Source organism: Macaca fascicularis, chromosome 14 (genome assembly GCF_037993035.2).
Source record: "Macaca fascicularis isolate 582-1 chromosome 14, T2T-MFA8v1.1".
In the NCBI taxonomy this organism is placed as follows: domain Eukaryota; kingdom Metazoa; phylum Chordata; class Mammalia; order Primates; family Cercopithecidae; genus Macaca; species Macaca fascicularis.
Window position 1 is genome coordinate 8,641,439 of NC_088388.1, and position 18,576 is coordinate 8,660,014.

At 50.9% G+C, this 18,576-nt stretch overlaps 2 protein-coding genes across 12 annotated transcripts; one reads left to right on the forward strand and one right to left on the reverse strand.

Annotated features, from left to right (window-relative positions):
• The first annotated feature begins 8,718 nt into the window (after positions 1–8,718).
• Positions 8,719–15,794, forward strand: RNASEH2C (ribonuclease H2 subunit C). Of its 6 annotated transcripts, XR_010580761.1 has the most exons (5): positions 8,719–8,936; positions 9,118–9,293; positions 9,371–9,490; positions 9,727–9,858; positions 11,752–11,870. XR_010580761.1 is itself a non-coding variant. In XM_065527942.2 (4 exons), the coding sequence occupies exons 1-4, from the start codon at positions 8,765–8,767 to the stop codon at positions 15,155–15,157; spliced, it is 576 nt and encodes a 191-aa protein (XP_065384014.1). In that variant the 5' UTR covers positions 8,719–8,764; the 3' UTR covers positions 15,158–15,794. The 6 variants fall into 6 exon arrangements, 5 of the variants coding, with proteins under 5 accessions (XP_065384014.1, XP_005577304.1, XP_065384013.1 ...); XM_065527942.2 differs by lacking the exons at positions 9,727–9,858; positions 11,752–11,870 and adding an exon at positions 15,050–15,794; XM_005577247.5 differs by lacking the exons at positions 9,727–9,858; positions 11,752–11,870 and adding an exon at positions 15,477–15,794.
• On the reverse strand, positions 9,928–18,550 carry KAT5 (lysine acetyltransferase 5). 6 transcript variants are annotated; one of them, XM_005577243.4, is made up of 14 exons: positions 18,523–18,550; positions 18,357–18,423; positions 17,958–18,026; positions 17,734–17,870; positions 17,289–17,444; positions 17,125–17,199; positions 16,944–17,018; positions 16,049–16,297; positions 15,882–15,971; positions 12,734–12,874; positions 12,559–12,652; positions 10,781–10,940; positions 10,570–10,651; positions 9,928–10,475 (listed from the first exon to the last, which is right to left on the reverse strand). In XM_005577243.4, the coding sequence occupies exons 1-14, from the start codon at positions 18,532–18,534 to the stop codon at positions 10,341–10,343; spliced, it is 1,542 nt and encodes a 513-aa protein (XP_005577300.3). In that variant the 5' UTR covers positions 18,535–18,550; the 3' UTR covers positions 9,928–10,340. The 6 variants fall into 6 exon arrangements, with proteins under 6 accessions (XP_005577300.3, XP_005577299.3, XP_005577302.3 ...); XM_005577242.4 differs by having other exon boundaries at positions 17,289–17,471; XM_005577245.4 differs by lacking the exon at positions 17,289–17,444.
• Between the last annotated feature and the right edge of the window lie 26 nt (positions 18,551–18,576).

Sequence of the window (18,576 nt, forward strand, 5' to 3'; positions counted from 1 at the left end):
ACCAGCCTGGCCAACATGGTGAAATCCCATCTCTACTAAGAATACAAAATTAGCCAGGTGTGGTGGCACGTGCCAGCTACTCGGGAGGCTGAGGAAGGAGAATCGCTTGAACCCAGGAGGTGGAGGTTGCAGTGAGCTGAGATCCTGTCACTGCACTCCAGCCTGGGTGACAGAGCAAAAACTTTGTCTCAAAAAAAAAGTTACAGGTGAAATGTGAAGCCACAGTCTTGGAAACACATAGATCCTTGGGGAGCAACTACCCACAAAAGAAGGGAAAAGTGTCCTTTGGCATTTGAGTGTGACTAGGGAAGCAAATGGAGAAGTTTAATTGCCCTCCAAGACAAAAAAAAAAAAAAAAAAAAAAAGAAAGAAGACCCACAACCCCCACCCCTGCAAAACAAATTCACTAAAGCATCTGGACTTCATAATGTTGCCAGAAGAGGGCGCATTATCTAGGGATCTTGTAAAACATCCAATACCACAAAAATGAATAATGAAAAGACAGGTTCATACAGTTATTGCAAAATATCAGAAAATGAACTTCATCACATATGAACCAAGGAAAATTCACACAAACCTCTGAAACAACAGCCATGAAGAAGAAGAAAGCTGCAATACAACACTAAACAGAACCAAATACATGCAAAACAAGCATTTGAAGACATGCAAAACCACTTTGGGTGGGAAATTTAAAAACAAAGAACAGAAACAGACAAAATAGAGGAAGAAATGAAAATAGATTTGATTGAACTCTGGAAAGAAATGGAATAAACAGACAAAATTATCTAGAAATAAAGATTAAATTACAAGATGCCCAAGGGAGAATAAATTCAAATAAAAATTTAATAAGGGGCATTAAAGGAACATAGGAAACCAAGCAAGAGAATGAAAATGAGATAAAGAAGTAGGCTGGGTCCAAAGAAAGTAATGGAAACAGAATATACTCAAAGAAGGAATCACATGTGTGTTATTGGAGTCCCTGAAGAAAAAATAAACAACTAAACTAGCACTAATATTTAACACTGTAAGAAAACTGTCCAGGAGCAAAAAATCTGCACATTGGAAGAGCCCACTGGGAATGTGGGAAGATTCACTCAGTGTGATCAACTTTGAAACATATCCTAGTAAAACTCTAATTTTAAAGACTTTTATTTTTTATTTTTTTTGAAACGGAGTCCCACTCTGTTACCCACTCTGGAATGCAGTGGCATGATCTCGGCTCACTGCAACCTCCGCCTCCTGGATCCTAGTGATTGTCCTGCCTCAGCCTTCTGAGTAACTGGGATTACAGTCACCTGCCACCACGCCCGGCTAATTTTTGTATTTTTGGTAGAGACGAGGTTTCGCCATGTTGGCCAGGCTGGTCTGGAACTCCTGACATCAGGTAATCCGCCCACCTTGGCCTCCCAAAGTGCTGGGATTACAGGTGTGACCCACCATGCCTGGCCTCAAAGACTCTTTAAAAAAGAAAAACCCTCAAGGACTCCAGTTTGTCGCCCAGGCTGGAGTGCAGTGGCATGATCTCGGCTCACTGCAAGCTCCGCCTCCCTGGTTCATGCCATTCTCCTGCCTCAGCCTCCTGAGTAGCTGGGAATACAGGTGCCCGCCACCACGCCTGGCTAATTTTTTTGTATTTTTTTAGTAGAGATGGGGTTTCACCATGTTAGCCAGGATGGCCTCGATCTCCTGACCTCATGATTCACCTGCCTCGGCCTCCCAAAGTGCTGGGATTACAGGCGTGAGCTACCGCGCCTGGCCGACAGCAGACTTTTTAAACCAGCATACAAAGCAAGATAGCAACGGAGCAGCAGGTTTTAGACATTATACCTTTACAAGTGTGAGCCAGGATTTTATATTCAGACAAACTATCCTTCAAGTATCATGGTTATAGGAAACAATTTTCTGTTTTTCAACAAGTACCAATGGAATTCTGCCCCCATAAGCCAGTCTGATAGAGATGTGTTTTATCCACACCAAAGAGAACAATTATAAATACTATATATAGGCTGAGCGTGGTGGCTCACATCTGTAATTCCAGCACTTGGGGAGGCCAAGGCGGGAAGATCGCTTGAGGCCAGCTGTTTCAGAACAGACTGGGTAACATAGTGAGACCCTGTCTCTACAAAAATTAAAAAAAAAACACGAAAACACAGCAGCCAAGTGTGGTGGCACATGTGTGCAGTCCTAGCTGCCTCCTGAGGCAGGAGGATGGCAGCTTGAGCCCAGGAATTCAAGGCTGCAGTGAGCCATGATCACACCACTGCACTCCAGCCTGGGTGACAGAGTGAGGCCTTGTCTCAAAAAAAAAAAAAGAAAAAAGAAGGCCGGGCACGGTGACTCATGCCTGTAATCCCAGCACTTTGGGAGGGCAAGGCGGGCAGATCACTTTACGTCAGGAGTTTAAGACCAGCCTGCCCGACATGGTGAAACCCTGTCTCTACTAAAGATAAAAAAAATTAGCTGGGTATTGTGGTGGGCGCCTATAATCCCAGCTACTCAGGAGGCTGAGGCAGGAGAATCACTTGAACCTGGAAGGTGGAGGTTTCAGTGACCCGAGATTGCGCTATTGCACTCCAGCCTGGGTGACAAGAGCGAGACTCTATCTCAAAAGAAACAACAACAACAACAAAAGAACACATTTTGCATGCCTTGGCAAATTGTCATACTCCTTTCTAAGTTTGGATCAACTTTCAACATCTTATCCTTTGTACTTCCAATGTTGTGAAATATCTCCAAGTTCTTTTTTTTTTTTTTTTTTTTTGAGACAGAGTCTTGCTCTGTCGCCCAGGCTGGGGTGCAGTGGCCGGATCTCAGCTCACTGCAAGCTCCGCCTCCCAGGTTTAGACCATTCTCCTGCCTCAGCCTCCCGAGTAGCTGGGACTACAGGCGCCTGCCACCTCGCCCGGCTAGTTTTTTGTATTTTTCAGTAGAGACGGGGTTTCACCGTGTTAGCCAGGATGGTCTCGATCTCCTGACCTCGTGATCCGCCCGTCTCGGCCTCCCAAAGTGCTGGGATTACAGGCTTGAGCCACCGCGCCCGGCCTCCAAGTTCTTTTAAACTTTTTGCCAGCGGCATTTCTTCTAGGACATCGTTATCCTTTTCGTGACCACTGCCTGCCTTAATAATTATCCTTGATCCTCGTTAGTATAGTGGTTAGTTAAAAAAAACAAAATCAGCTGGATGTGGTGGCTCATGCCTATAGTCTTAACACTTTGGGAGATTAAGGCCGGAGGATTGCCTGAGCTCAGGCGTTCAAGACCAGCCTGGGCAATACAGTGAGACCCCATCTATTGAAAAAAAATTTTTTTTTTGTATTCTTAGTAGAGATGGGGTTTCACTATGTTGGCCAGGCTGGTCTTGAACTCCTGACCTGGTGATCCGCCCTTCTTGGCCTCCCAAAGTGTTGGGATTACAGGTGTGAGCCACCATGCCTGGCCTAATTTTTGTATTTTTAGTAGAGATGGGGTTTCACCATGTTGGCCAGGCTGGTCTCGAACTCCTAACCTTGGGTGATCCGCCAGCCACGGCCTCCCAAAGTGCTGGGATTACAGGCATGAGCCACCGCCCCTGGCCTCTAAAAAAATGCAGAAACCTAGCTGGGTGTGGTGGCACATGCCTATCATCTAAGCTACTTGGGAGGCTGAGGCTGGAGGATTGCTTGAGCTCAGGAGTTTGAGGCTGCAGTGAGCCATGATCGTGCCACTTCAGTACAGTTTGAGCAACAGAACGAGACCCTGACCAAAAAAAAAAAAAAAAAAAAAAAATTCCTTGACATCTGAATCCTTGCAGAATTCACAGCAATATCCTCATCTGTGCTTGACAGTTTCACATTAATCAATTCATGCCAACTTCTGAAATGATGAAACAAACCACCCTTTACCGTTGGTAAAAGTTTCTACAGTCTCCTTGAAATTACTGTTTTCTGTCAATGTGGCAATTAACTTCAATGCTTCAGCCTGAATGCTGGCCAAACCGATGGGGATTGTTAACAAATTACAGTCTTCAGTTCAACATAGAAGTAAACATTCCATTTCAACCACAAACGACTTCTGTTTCCAGTGCAATTTAAACTAAAAGATGTTGAAGCAGCCTGGACGTGTTGGTTCATGCCTGTAATCCCAGCACTTTGGGAGGCTGAGGTGGGAGGATCTCTTGAGCTCAGGAGTTCAAGACTAGCCTGGGCAACAAAGAAAAAAAAAATTAAAAGAAAAAATTTAAAAAATATGTTGAAGCAACTTTACCTCGTTTATTATATGTATTAGTTTATTTCGTGTTGCTCTGAAGGAACACTGGAGACTAGGTAATTTATAAAGAAAAGAGGTTTATTTGGGTCACAGTTCTACAGTCTGTACGAGAAGCATGGCTCCACCACCTGCTTCTGGTGAGGCCTCGGGAAGCTTACAACCATGGCAGAGGGCAAAGGGGGAGCAGTGTATCACATGGCAGGAGAGGGAGCAAGAGAGAGGGATGGGGAGCTGCCACACTTTTAAATAATCAGTTCTCATGTGAACTTACTACCACTCATTACCTTGAAGAGGGCACCAAGCCATTCCTGAGGGATCCACTCCCATGGCCCAACCCCTCCCACTAAGCCCCACCTCCAACATTGGGGGGGTCACACTTCAACATGAGAATTGGAGGAGATAAGCATCCAAACTATATCATGATATTCATCAGACTTTCAATATAGTTCGTGCCACAGCTTCATATACAATTTCACTTCCAGTCTTACCCTCTTTTTTTTTTTGCTGTACTTTTATATTTGTTAGCCATTCCCCCTTCCAGTTATTCATCCGATTTTTAAAATTATTATTATTATTATTATTATTATTATTATTATTTTGAGAAGGAGTCTCGCTCTGTCACCCAGGCTGGAGTGCAGTGGCACAATCTTGGCTCACGGCAACCTCTGCCTCCCAGGTTTAAGTGATTCTCCTGCCTCAGCCTCCAAGTAGCTGGGATTATAGGCGCCCACCACCACGGGCGCCTGGCTAATTTTTGTATTTTTAGTAGAGACGGAGTTTCACCAGGTTGACCAGGATTGTCTTCAACTCCTGACCTCAAGTGATCCATCCACCTTGGCCTCCCAAAGCGCTGGGATTACAGGTGTGAGTCACCGCGCCCGGCCCAATCATTGAATTTCATAAAATGTTATATCTGTTGATCACTGAGAGACAAGGACGCAACCCAACTATACACTTGTCTGGCGTCTGCATGAGCTGAATGACAGACCAGCACTGACCAGCCAATCACCACTAGTCTTCGAAAGCAGTGATGTTCTAATCATGATGCCCATCTGTTATTTATGTCATGTTTTTTGGACTAAAGAGCCAGCAGCAAGGTTTGGACCTTACAGAATTCGTTAAAATTCCATGGTAAATGAAGTTTGAACCATGCTGGTGGGGAGACCATCCTGGCTAACACGGTGAAACCCCGTCTCTACTAAAAAATACAAAAAACTAGCCGGGCGAGGTGGCGGGCGCCTGTAGTCCCAGCTACTCGGGAGGCTGCAGTGGGAGAATGGCGTAAACCCGGGAGGCGGAGCTTGTAGTGAGCTGAGATCTGGCCACTGCACTCCAGCCTGGGCGACAGAGCGAGACTCCGTCTCAAAAAAAAAAAAAAAAAAAAAAAGAAAAGAAAAGGAAAGAAAAGAAAACAAATTACAAGGTGTAATGAAAACAAACAAAAAAGAAGATGTAATGATGAGGTGAAATTATCATTATTTGAAAGAGAGGTGGCTAATTCTGGCTAATATTTTATTTTCTTAAGAAAATAAAAATCATTAGGAACAAAAGAATTCAGTAGATATCTAGTTTGAAAATTAACATATAAAAATCAACAGGTTTGCTACAGACAAGGGGTCTGAAAAATATGGCCTGTGGTTCAAATCCAATCCACTGTCTGTTTTTGCAAAGATTTACTGGAACACAACAATGCTTATTCATGTATGTACTGTCTATGGCTGTTTCCATGCTAGAATGGTGAAGGTGAGTAGCTGTGACAGAGACCATAAGGTCCATAAAACCTAAAATATTTACTATTTGACCCCTTACAGAAAAAGTTTGCCACCCCCTGCTATAGATTAAAAAAAAATCAGTCAGAAAATAAAATGAAAAAATAAAAGCCCCAATTTTGGTTTTGTTTTTTTTTTTTTTGAGATGGAGTCTCGCTCTGTCGCCCAGGCTGGAGTACAGTGGCGCGATCTCAGCTCGCTGCAAGCTCCGCCTCCCGGGTTCACGCCATTCTCCCACTGCAGCCTCCCGAATAGCTGGGATTACAGGCGCCCGCCACCTCCCCCGGCTAGTTTTTTGTATTTTTAGTAGAGACGGGGTTTCACCATGTTAGCCAGGACGGTCTCGATCTCCTGACCTCGTGATCCACCCGTCTCGGCCTCCCAAAGTGCTGGCATTACAGGCTTGAGCCACCACGCCCGGCCCCAATTTTGGTTTTTAGAGACAGAGTCTTCCTCTGTAACCCAGGCTGGTGTGCAGTGGTGCAACTGTGACTCAAATAACAGCCTCAAACTCCTAGGCTTAAGTGATCTTCCCACCTCAGCTTCTTGAGTAGCTGGGACTACGGGCACATGCCGCCGTGCCCCACTCATGTTTAAAACATTTTTTTCTTTGTAGAAACGGAGTCTTGCTATGTTTCCCAGGCTGGTCTCGAACTCCTGGTCTCAAGCAATCCTCCCCCATCTTGGCCTCCTAAAGCACTGGAATTACAGGTGTGAGCCAGTCATGCCCAGCCCCTCAGTTTTTAATACAAACAATTATTAATATAACCTAGGAAGAAATAAACTATTATATATGAACAAAACCTCACAACTGTACAGATATCCAAGGAGATGTGAATAAATGGAATTAGGTATTTCGTGATAGAAAACTAAAGCAAGCCTTTTTCTAAATTAATCTGCCACTCTAGCCAAAGACCACCAGGAATACATCTGCAGTTGAACAAAATGGGCATATTACTCCTGCACTCTGGGGCATTTCAGTAAGAAGGTGCTAGAAAGGACTTAAAGGAGGATTTGTGCCCATGTTCAGTGATTTCAGTCAGGGTTTAGGGAAGCCAGGCTTCTCTCTGGCTTGGATGCTGTCAGAGGTGGGGGTATGTCTATGACGGACTATCTTAATGAATCTTGCCCAGGAGAGAAGATTAGTTGGAGGCTAGTGCTGTAATTGGTAAGGAAACAACAGTCACTATCCTGTGGGAGAAAGAGGGATGTTTCATGCCTTTTGTGGTTTGGACAGTGTTCACTTTTGCCAGCGTTCAGATGTGATGATGGAGAGGTTCTGTTTCTGTCTTGCTCCCTCATGGTCACAGAGTGACCTTGTCCGATGCTGGTGTTCTCTGAAATTTATGTTCAACAGAATACCAAGGCCAGCTCCCAGATGTCCAGGGATGTATAAATTAAACGCAATTTAAATCTAAATTTCCAGTTTTGTGTTTATGTGAGAACTTGAAAAAATAATATCTAAGTTGGGTGTCTGAACAAATAAACATTAGAGAAGAGTTGAGAAACCAAAAAGAATTGTGAAATCTAAAAGACTGAAAAATGTTGATAAATTTGACTACAAAAAATAAGTCTTTATCCCGGGTACAGTGGCTCACGCCTGTAATTCCAGCGTGATTTGGAAGGCCAAAGCGGGCAGATAGCTTGAGTCCAGGAGTTCAAGACCTGGGCAACATGGCAAAACTCTGCCTCTACCAAAAATACAAAAATGAGCCGCGTGGTGGCGCAGGCCTGTGGTTCTAGCTACACGGGAGGCTGAGGTTGGGGGATGGATTAAGCCTGGGAGGTCGAGGCTGCAGTTAGCCAATCAAACCACTGCACTCCAGCCTAGGTGAGTGAGACCTTGTCTATAAAACCAAACAACAACAAAAATAAGTCTTTGTCCACCAAAAATCACCTTTACACAGGTTTGCAAGACAGACCACAGATAAAACATTTTCAATGCATTTGAGAAAAGGGTTGATGTCCCTAATAAACTAAAAATGAAGAACCCATCTACCAACCAATATAAAGAGTTCAGAATCGTTTTAGATTTTTACAACGACCATGTCCCATTAAAAACAATACAAGAAAAAAACCTGGCTGGGCGCGGTGGCTCACGCCTGTAATCCAAGCACTTCCGGAGGCCAAGGCTGGAGGATCACTTGAGGTCAGTAGTTCGAGACCAGCCTGGCCAACATGGCAAAACTCCGTCTCTACTAAAAATACAAAAATTAGGTGGGCGCGGTGGTGCGCGCCTGTAATTCCAGCTACTCCGGAGGCTGAGGCAGGAGAATCGCTTGAACCCGGGAGGCGTAGGTTGCAGTGAAGCTGAGATCGCGCCACTGCACTTCAGCCTGGGCGACAGAATGAGACTCTAAAACATAAAAAATAAGAAAAAGAAAGAGGGAAGGAAGGGAAGGAAAGGAAGGAAGGGAAGGGAAGGGAAGGGAAAGAGGGGAGGAGGGGAGGAAGGGAGGAAGGGAGGAAGGGAGGAAGGGAGGAAGGGAGGAAGGGAGGGGAGGGAAGGGGAGGGAAGGGGTGGGGTGGGGAGGGGAGAGACTGGGCGGGGCGGGGAAGGGAAGGGAGGGGAGGGGAGTCCTAGGACTTTGACCCAGGGAAAGCATTAGGGGTAAGGGGACTACACTTCCCGTGAAGCTCCGCGGCGGCTTCCCGTGAGGCTCTGCGGGGGGCTTCCTGAGAGGCCCTGCGCGCTTTCCGCGCCAGCTTCAGCGTCAACCCGCGAGCCCTTGCGTCGCGTAGAAGCGAGGATGGAGTGCGGCGACGAGGCGGCCATCGAGAGGCACCGCGTCCACTTGCGCTCCTCCACGCTGCGCGACGCCGCCCCCGTCGCACTACACCTGCTACCCTGCGAGGTCGCGGTGGACGGGCCCGCTCCGGTGGGGCGCTTCTTCACGCCTGCCATCCGCCAGGGCCCCGAGGGTGAGCATCGCGGCCGGACTACAGGTCCCGGCAGCCCCCGCGCCGGTCCGCGCGCCCCTCATCTCCTGGGCTCCGGGGGATCGTGGTGCGTCCGGAAGTAGCGGGAGGGCAGCTCCGGGCTCGCTCCGCAGGGCTCAGGTCCTGGGCCCAGTCCTGAGGCTCTTTGCGCCTCCCGCACCAGGACTCGAAGTGTCATTTCGGGGCCGCTGTCTACGGGGCGAGGAGGTGGCGGTGCCGCCTGGCCTCGTGGGATACGTGATGGTGACGGAAGAGAAGGAAGTGTCCATGGGGAAGCCAGACCCCTTGCGGGATTCCGGGACTGACGACCAAGAAGAGTCGCCGCTGGAACGGGACTTTGTGAGCAAAGGGATAGGGTTGAAAGGGGGTGCGGGCGGGAGCTGTAGTCCCGATGCTGAGCCAGGCCCCTTCCTCAGGACCGCTTCATTGGAGCCACTGCCAGCTTCAGCCACTTCACCTTGTGGGGTCTGGAGACCATCCCTGGCCCGGATGCCAAAGTGCGTGGGGCCCTAACTTGGCCCAGTCTTGCGGCAGCGGTGAGTAGATGAGGAGTTCCGTCTTGTCCCCGGGTGGATGGGCTGTGGAGCACAATTGGGCAGACGAAGCCTGGAGGATTCTACTGGGTAGTGCGTGGGAAGCGTAGCTCCCCGACCACTCTTCCTAGCCATGTCTAGAAGGGGTTATTCTGAACAGCTGGGTCCTTCCCCGGGTCTGGGGGCCAGCCTGCCGCCCTGCCTTACAAGTCCAACAGTAGAGGCGACTCCTCTTGCAGATTCACGCACAGGTGCCCGAGGACTGAGAACCAGAGCTTGAAATTCAAAGCTGCGATCCCTTCACAGCAGTAAACCAGCTCTTTGGAACCACTGATTCCATCACCCCAATAAAGGAGCTCTTTACAGCACCTGTGAGTCCGGGCACCTTAGAGCCCCTAAGCCAGCATGGACCCCTCTCCCCCAAGAACCTTGCATGGCTCTGGCATATAGAAACAATTTATTGCCGTGGGCAATGGGGATAAGAGAAGCCAGAATTTTTTGCAGCCAGCACCCACCCCACCCCCAACTTCTACTTTACAAAAGAAATTTTTACAACCACCAGCCCTCTGTACAGAGCTCCCCCACCCCCCATCTCACTGTACACAGCTGCCTGGCTCCCTCTGGTCCCTGGTTCAGAGCAGGCCTGGGCCTGTGGCCAGCTGACCTTGGAGTTAGCCTGAGCCCTGAGCTCGCCTTGGTGCCGGGCACCAATGGGCCCTGCCAGGCCTGTCCCTTCCTTTTCGAGCTTTTCAGCCCCATCTCCCTTAGAGTGCTTTGTGGGAGCTGCAGTGAGGGCGGGGTGGGCTATCAGCCCCAGTCCTGCTGTCTTAGCACTGCAGTGGGCAGTGCCTGGTCACCACTTCCCCCTCTTGCTCCAGTCCTTGGGAGTGAAGTGCAGACACTTGGAGTCGATCCGCAGGAGCCGCTTGAGCATAGCCCGCTCATGGCCATCCACGATGTCCTCTGACAGTGTGAGGATGTACTGGCCCTGGGCAGAGGAGATGGGTTCAGCAAGTGGCCAGTGCACAGGGGCCTGCACTCTGCATCCCACACACCTGTCTCCACCCTGCCTGCCTCCCTACCTTGTAGTAGTTGATGAGATTGAGGTACTGCAGAGTGGAGATGACATCCTCCTTCTTGATGCTGGTGATTTCACTGATCTCACTGTAGGAGAGCAAAGGTCAGGTCCCCTGAGGACCTTCATCTGTCCCCAGGAGCCCCAGGAGAGAGTGAGAAAGCCCAGGAACAGACAGGCCATGCCATGTACCCCCAGGTAGGCAGCGCCAGGCTCACTTGATGGTGATCTGTGGCCTCTCCCCGCTCTCTGACTTCAGCCCCATCAGGATCTCCAGGATGGTCTGGGACCAGTAGCTTCGATAGGATAGGAGGCCCAGGTCTGAGAGGGGCTTCTCAGGGGTCCCTGTTTTCCCTTCCACTTTGGAGAGTTCATAGCCTAAAGCAATGGAGCAGGAGAGGGTGAGTAAGAGGTCATAGATGAACATAAGCAACATTGAAAAACACAGGTCGCCAAGGCAGGCTGCCTAGTTCCCATCATGGCCCTGCCACTTGGCAGTTCTGTGGCCTCCGCCTCTCTGCGCCTCAGTTCCCTCAGGAAGAACTAACGAGTATTCACTCTTCCCCTGGGAGTTGAGCACAGTGGAGGGCATGAGAGCACTGAGAGGAGCAGCTGCAGTCAACCACGAGGGTGATCAGAGGCCAGTGAAGGCTTATGGGCAGGGGATGCAGGGAAAATGGCTCAGGGGAAGAAAGTGCCTCCAATTTTCCTTTGCCATCCCAGGCTCCATGTCTGGGCATGTAAGGAAGGAAGTGGGGACAGATTCCTGTCTCTAATCCAGGCCTGAGAATGCTTGAATTCTCAGTCAAATCAGTCCTCCTAGCTGGGATCTTGGGAGTGTCAGCTGCTGTTAAGACCTGAGTGGCCTGACTGGGTGGTTGTGAGGATGCAAGGAGAAAAGGTGCACCAAAGTGCTTCCCAAGTTGGGGAGACCATTCCTGAGAGCCAGGTGACTGACCCCCACCATGGCTGTTTCCCTCCAACTCCTGCTGATAGCTGCGCACTGGGAGGCAGTCCCCAGTGAGATCCTGACCCTGCACAGCCCTCAGTGGCTTCACATCTCTTGGGCAGTGTCTTCATTCTCCCCACCAGGGACCTGGGATGTTTGTGACTTCTAGAAGCCCTTCCTCACCCTCACAATGGACCTTAGCCCCTTGGTAGTCCCACCCACATCCCATCTCCATTGCAGTCTGAGCTCCAAGACTGAGTTTCTTCAAGCATCCACTTGTGCTACCAGGCTGAGAAGTTCTGAGGATGTGACCCCATCTGGGCATCACTTAACCAATAAATTTCTCGAATGGACCATAACCTTGATCAAGTAAAGCCTCTGTGTCTTCACCAGACAAACAGCTAGAACTTCCTCTTCTTTTCTCAGGTCAGAGCTTAGTTATTCCAAGTGAGTGGTGAGATAGAATGCGGGGTGATGGGGAAGAGGCTGAGGAGGAGAAGGAGCCTCAGGGTTGGGGAGGGCACTGAAGAGCTCATGTGTGATGAAGGTCAGAGTCCCTTCTGGCTTTAAGAGACTGACCTCACTGGACACGAGGAGCAAGGGAGAATTCCATGCTTACGTGTATCTGTTGACAGCATTTTGGACACCTGCCTGCACGGCTCAGGGGACAACTGGGGACATTAACCACTGGTCCTTGCCCAAGGACTTGTATCATGGGACACCGGTTACCAGATACATGAGCACCAGCGGCTCACTAACATGCCCATGGCCCCAGGCAGGAGCATGTAAGTCAGATTTGGGGAAAGCTGAGTGGCACTTAGAACCCTGGCCAAGGAGCAAACTGTGGGGCTGAGAACCTACCCCAGATAAGCAGGGCAGTCAGCCTGAATGGAAAGAACTCTGGGAGAGTGCCACTGTTATTTCTGGCTGGCTCCCCTAGAGACCGGGCTGCACAGCCATGGTTGAGAATCACGGTAGCCTGGCACATCTGCCTATGGGGCACCGATGATGGGTGCACTACCCCCTGGCTGCAGCACACATACTCACTGAACTCGATCAGCAGCTTGCCGTAGCCCCGGCGCTGGTAGGGAGGCAGGGTTAGGATGCAGGCCACATTGTAGTCTTCTGTCGATTCTTTCTCCTGGAAAAGGGGGGCAGGTGAGTGTCAGGGAAGGGACCTGGCTCAGGATAGGGCACAGGGACAGCCTGGACAGGCACTGACCTTGGAGAAGTAGCCCACGATGTGGAAGCCCTTACAGTCATACTCCGTCATGACGTAGAAGAGGAAAGGGTCTGTGTCATAGTACAGTGTCTTATGGTCAAGGAAACACTTGGCCAAAAGACACAGGTTCTGGGAATAACTCTGCAAGAGAAAAGGCTTGTCACCATTCTGGGTATCCTGCCTTGAGCCTGGCCAGTGGTTCAGGGTCAACCAGGAGCTTCACTGTTTGTGCTATGCCCCAGACTGATAGGTGATGAGTATTCTTCCCTGGCTGGGCCTGACCCACTCCACCAGCCCGCAGCTTACGCAGGGCTGCTCCTCAGTGTTGAAAAGCCTGTGTGCCAGATGTGTGATGTGCCTCCCTGCTCAGTTGGGCAAGTTTCCCGACTTACTCTGCACACCTCCATCTAAGCCTGGCCAGGAGACTCCACCACCCTGTAATGTTTTTAACAGCAATCAACAAACTAATGTGTCCAAAGTCAGACTCCGACCACCGCTCCTCAGAGAAGCTCTGACAGTCTTGGGAGTCTAGCTGTTAAAAAACCTAACATTCTGGCCGGGCGCGGTGGCTCAAGCCTGTAATCCCAGCACTTTGGGAGGCCGAGACGGGCGGATCACGAGGTCAGGAGATCGAGACCATCCTGGCTAGCACGGTGAAACCCTGTCTCTACTAAAAAAAACAAAAAATTGTCCAGGCGTGGTGGCAGGCGCCTGTAGTCCCAGCTACTCGGGAGGCTGAGGCAGGAGAATGGCATAAACCTGGGAGGCGGAGCTTGCAGTGAGCTGAGATCCGGCCACTGCACTCCAGCCTGGGCAACAGAGCGAGACTCCGTCTCAAAAAAAAAAAAAAAAAAAAAAAAAAAAAAAAACACAACATTCTGCCGGGCGCGGTGGCTCACGCCTGTAATCCGAGCACTATGGGAGGCTGAGGCAGGCGGATCACGAGGTCAGGAAATTGAGACCATCCTGGCTAACACGGTGAAACCCTGTCTCTACTAAAAATACAAAAAATTAGCCAGGCGAGGTGGCGGGCGCCTGTAGTCCCAGCTACTCGGGAGGCTGAGGCAGGAGAAGGGCGTTCCAGGAGGCGGAGCTTGCAGTGAGCCCAGATCACGCCACTGCACTCCAGCCTGGGCAACAGAGTGAGACTCCGTCTCAAAAAAAAAAACACAAAAAAAACCTAACATTCTACATCCACAGTCACACCTCCTGGGAACTGATCTGCTACTCTACGACAGAGTTAAGGAACTATGTAATTTAACAAAATAACTGCCTTAGGGGTTACCCCAGCAAAATTATGAATCATGCTGCTTAACCTTACCTCTGCACATGATTTCTCCTGCATTTCAGACATTGTGGGGTGTTTTTTTTTTTTTTTTTTTGAGACAGGGTCTCACTCCTGTCGCCCAGGCTGGAGTGCAGTGGTGCAATCATGCAGTCATGGCTCACTGCAGCCTTGACTTCCCAGGCTCAGGTGATTCTCCCAACTCAGCCTCCTGAGTACCTGGGACTACAGATGTGCACCACCACACGCAGCTAAATTAATTAATTTTTTTTTTTTTTTTTTTTTGAGACGGAGTCTCGCTCTGTTGCCCAGGCTGGAGTGCAGTGGCCGGATCTCAGCTCACTGCAAGCTCCGCCTCCCGGGTTCACGCCATTCTCCTGCCTCAGCCTCCCGAGTAGCTGGGATTACAGGTGCCCGCCAACTCCCCCGGCTAGTTTTTTGTATTTTTTAGTAGAGATGGTGTTTCACCGTGTTAGCCAAGATGGTCTCGATCTCCTGACCTCGTGATCCACCTGCCTCGGCCTCCCAAAGTGCTGGGATTACAGGCTTGAGCCACCGTGCCCGGACAATTAATTGTTTATTTAGAGACAGTGTCTCGCTCTGTCTCCCAGGCTGGAGTGCAGTGGCGCTATCTCGGCTCACTGCAAGCTCCGCCTTCCGGGTTCATGCCATTCTCCTGCCTCAGCCTCCTGAGTAGCTGGGACTACAGGCGCCCACCACCACGCCCGGCTAATTCTTTTGTATATTTAGTAGAGATGGGGTTTCACCGTGTTAGCCAGGATGGTCTCGATCTCCTGACCTCATGATCTGCCTGCCTTGGCCTCCCAAAGTGCTGGGATTGCAGGCGTCAGCCACCGTGCCTGGCCAAATTTTTTATTTTTAGTAGAGACAGGGTTTCTCCATGTTGCCCAGGCGTCTCGAAATTCTGGACTCAAGTGATTGGCCCACCTCAGCCTCCCAAAGTGCTGGGGTTACAGGTATGAGCCACTGTGCCCAGCCAGAAACTGCTTTTTGTTTTATTTGTTTTTTAGACAAAGTCTCACTGTCGCCCAGGCTGGAGTGAAGTGGCGCAATCTTGGCTCACTGCAAGCTCCGCCTCCCGGGTTCACGCCATTCTCCTGCCTCAGACTCCCGAGTAGCTGGGACTACAGGCGCCCGCCACCACGCCCGGCTTATTTTTTGTATTTTTTAGTAGAAACGGGGTTTCACCGTGTTTGGATGGTCTCGATCTCCCGACCTCGTGATCCACCCACCTCGGCCTCCCATAGTGCTGGGATTACAGACATGAAATTGCCCAGCCCAGAAATTGCTTTTTAACCACCTGCTGCTGGGTACTGCCACTTGGATGCCCAGGTCCACGTTAATAATTACAGAATGGTAGTTAACACAGCATCTTCATCACCTGAGCTCTGTCCCCTGTTAAGAGCCTTCCCGCTTCCTCCCTTTTTTGCCTCCCAGCCAGAATGATCTGTGCCTTTCACAAAGACCATCTCTGTGCATCCATGCCTCCTCCTCAGCACCACTGCGAGAAACTGCCTCAGCCACTGTCATCCACCAAGGCTCCAAAGTAACCCTCTGTGAAGCTTTGCCAACCACCTCCTTTGGGTCCTGCTAACCTACCCTCTGTTTCATGACACTTAAGACACTGGGAGCTAAGACGTCATTGGTATGTCTGTCTCTCCCATGGACTAAGCTGTCAGAGAACAGAGACTGTCTCATTCCTGGCTACCAACACCTGCAAGACAGCAGGAACTCAATAAAAATGGGGTGAACTGATCTGCTGGCTTGACTGGTCAGTGTTTACCTGAGCAAGAAGATGTCATTTGACTCACCCCAGCGCCCCACTGCCTCTCAGGCACTAACCTTGTTCTTACGTCCATCAATCTCAAAGAAGGAGATGGTGCCCTTGCGGTAAATCTCATTGCCTGGAGGATGTCGTAGGTCGCACTTGGTCTGGAGAAGAGAGGACAGTCAGGAACAAGGGCAACGTGGAGAGTGCTGGGAAGGCAGCTTCCCTGGACCCCTCATACCAAGTGACGCTGAAGACACTTGAGGCTACGGCCGTACTTGAGGCAGAACTCGCACAGGTAGAGAACAGGCAATGTGGTGAGCTCCTGTGGGTACGGGGAGAAGTACCACGGCTTGAGGCGGTGCCGGCCCAGCTCAATGCACTCGATGTTCTTCATCCGGGTGACGATGTCGTCGTGGCTTCGGTCAGACACCAGGCTGCCAGTCATGCGTGGTGCTGATGGTATTCCATCTGAGCTGTCCTGGGAGTCCTGCCCAGGGCCAGTGGAAAATACCAGGTTAGAAGAGACAGCTCAGCAGGACACCACAGCTCACAGCCCTTTGACAGGTTTCCTGCAAGCCTAACGGCAACCCTATGGGGGAGGTACCATGATCCCCAATTTCTGGATAAAAAACCTGAAACCCTAAGGGATTGATGATGTGGAAAAGATCACTGAATGACCCTTGTTTTTGAGATGGAGTCTCACTCCGTTGCCCAGGCTGGAGTACAGTGGCATGATCTTGGCTCACTGCAACCTCTACCTCCGGGGTTCAAGCAATTCTCCTGCCTCAGCTTTCTGAGTAGCTGGGATTATAGGTGCCTGCCACTACGCCTGGCTAATTGTTGTATTTTTATTAGAGACAAGGTTTCACCATGTTCGTCAGGCTGGTCTCGAACTCCTGACCTCAGGTGATCTGCCCGCCTTGGTTGGCCTCCCAAAGTGCTGGGATTACAGGTATGAGCCATGGCACCCAGCCCCAATGACTCATTTGAACCATGTTCTGCCTGGCTCCTAATCCCACCAACACTAGCCCCGCCTACCACCCCTTCTTTATTTTTAAACTCATCACTAACTCTCCATCCTGCTTGCATCCCTTCCTTTTCACCCAGCTCCTTCTGTTGCTCCCCAGACCCACCTCATCAGTGCCCAAACAATTCGATTTTCGCTTCCGTCCTGGCTGGGCTGCCACTGCCCTACGGGCTGCTCCATTCTGCAGATATAGTAGTAAAAGAAGGGATGGCTGTGAGATGAGCCTGAAAAAGGCCACCAGAGAGTAGAAGAGAGAAAGGGAACAAGAAATGGTTTGGGAAACTCACCTGGGGAAAAACCGAGGCCGGGGCTGTCTCGCTGGGCACTGGAGTTGCTGGTGAAACCACCTCCACCTTCCGTTTCTGCAGAGAGAAACCAACAAAGGTGGGTCAGAAGGTAGAGAAGGTGGGACCTGAGAAGAAAGCAAGGTCCCTGGAATTGCTGAGGGTACCGTTGAGCGGTGGTTGGGCTGCAGGCAGGAGCTGGAGGAGAGCGGCTGGTCAGGCTCGCCACCGGGAATGGCCTCCCGCTCCTTGGGCAGGTTGAAGCGGAGTGTGATCTGGACCGGGATTGGCAAGGTCTTCCCGCTTGCCTGGGCCGAGGCCGGCTGTAGAGATAGGTCCAGGGTCTTCCTCTGGGGCGGGGATGGCAGTGGAATGGGGAAGGGGAACAGGGGTCCCTCAGCTCAAAATTATCAAACCCCACCCTCGCCTTCTGAAGGACACAGGACTAGCTACTGGACTCTGGGAGCTACATGTGCAATTCGGCCCCCATCCTTTGCAAGATGAAGTCAGGGTGAGAGGGAGCCGCCTACTGCCCATCCAGGAGCCCCTAATGCCAACAGATAAGAGAAACACGAGGCAGGAGAGAAGAGGTGAAGTGGGGGACCTACTCACCACCTCTCTCTCTGGAGAGCCGGGACGGGACCCAGGAAGTCCGTTCTTGGTGGGGGTCTTGGCCTCTTTCTTCGGGAACTGGATCTTCTTTAGGTCCAGCCGCTCGTGCGTCACCCATTCATCCAGACGTTTGTTGACTGCAGCAGTGGGGATGGCTCAGGACAGAATGCCAAAGACTGTTCCCCAACCCTACCCTGATGCCCCACCTCAGGCCCAGAACTCACAGTCAATGTAATGGACGTAGAAAAGCTTCCGGCCACTGATGTCCTTCACGCTCAGGATCTCGGCCAGGGCTATGGGAATAGCATAGGCAGGGGCCTTAGACGGGCCGGGCCAGGCTGAGACTCCACCCTTCCACGACCTGAACTCCACCCCAAGGCCGGATCCCTAAGCTCCAGCACTTAGAAGGTCTCTCCTAAGCCTCCTTCAGTCACTACTGGCACCGCTTTCCAGGCCCCGCCCTGTACCTCTCGGAGCAGCTAAGAGCCACGCCCCTTCATGGGAGTATCTGCGCCCCGCCCGCCCCATAATTCCAGAGGCCCCTCCCCATCCCGGGGGTTCAGTTGACTCCCTCCCGCCCCTCGCCCTCAGGTTCCTTAGCCCCGCCCCCCAACGTCACTCACGCCACTCATCTTCGTTGTCCTGGTTCCGCCGCAGCACGGGTAGGCGGCAGCCCTCGATTATCTCCCCCTGGGGAGACAGCGCGGCGCCAGGGTCGGCTACTGGGGGGCCTCGGGCTCTACCCACCTCCCCTGGCTCCCTCCGCCCCGCCCCGGGCACCGGACTCACCACCTCCGCCATCTTCCCTCCCTCCACTGCCACTTCCGGCCCCTGTGGGAGACG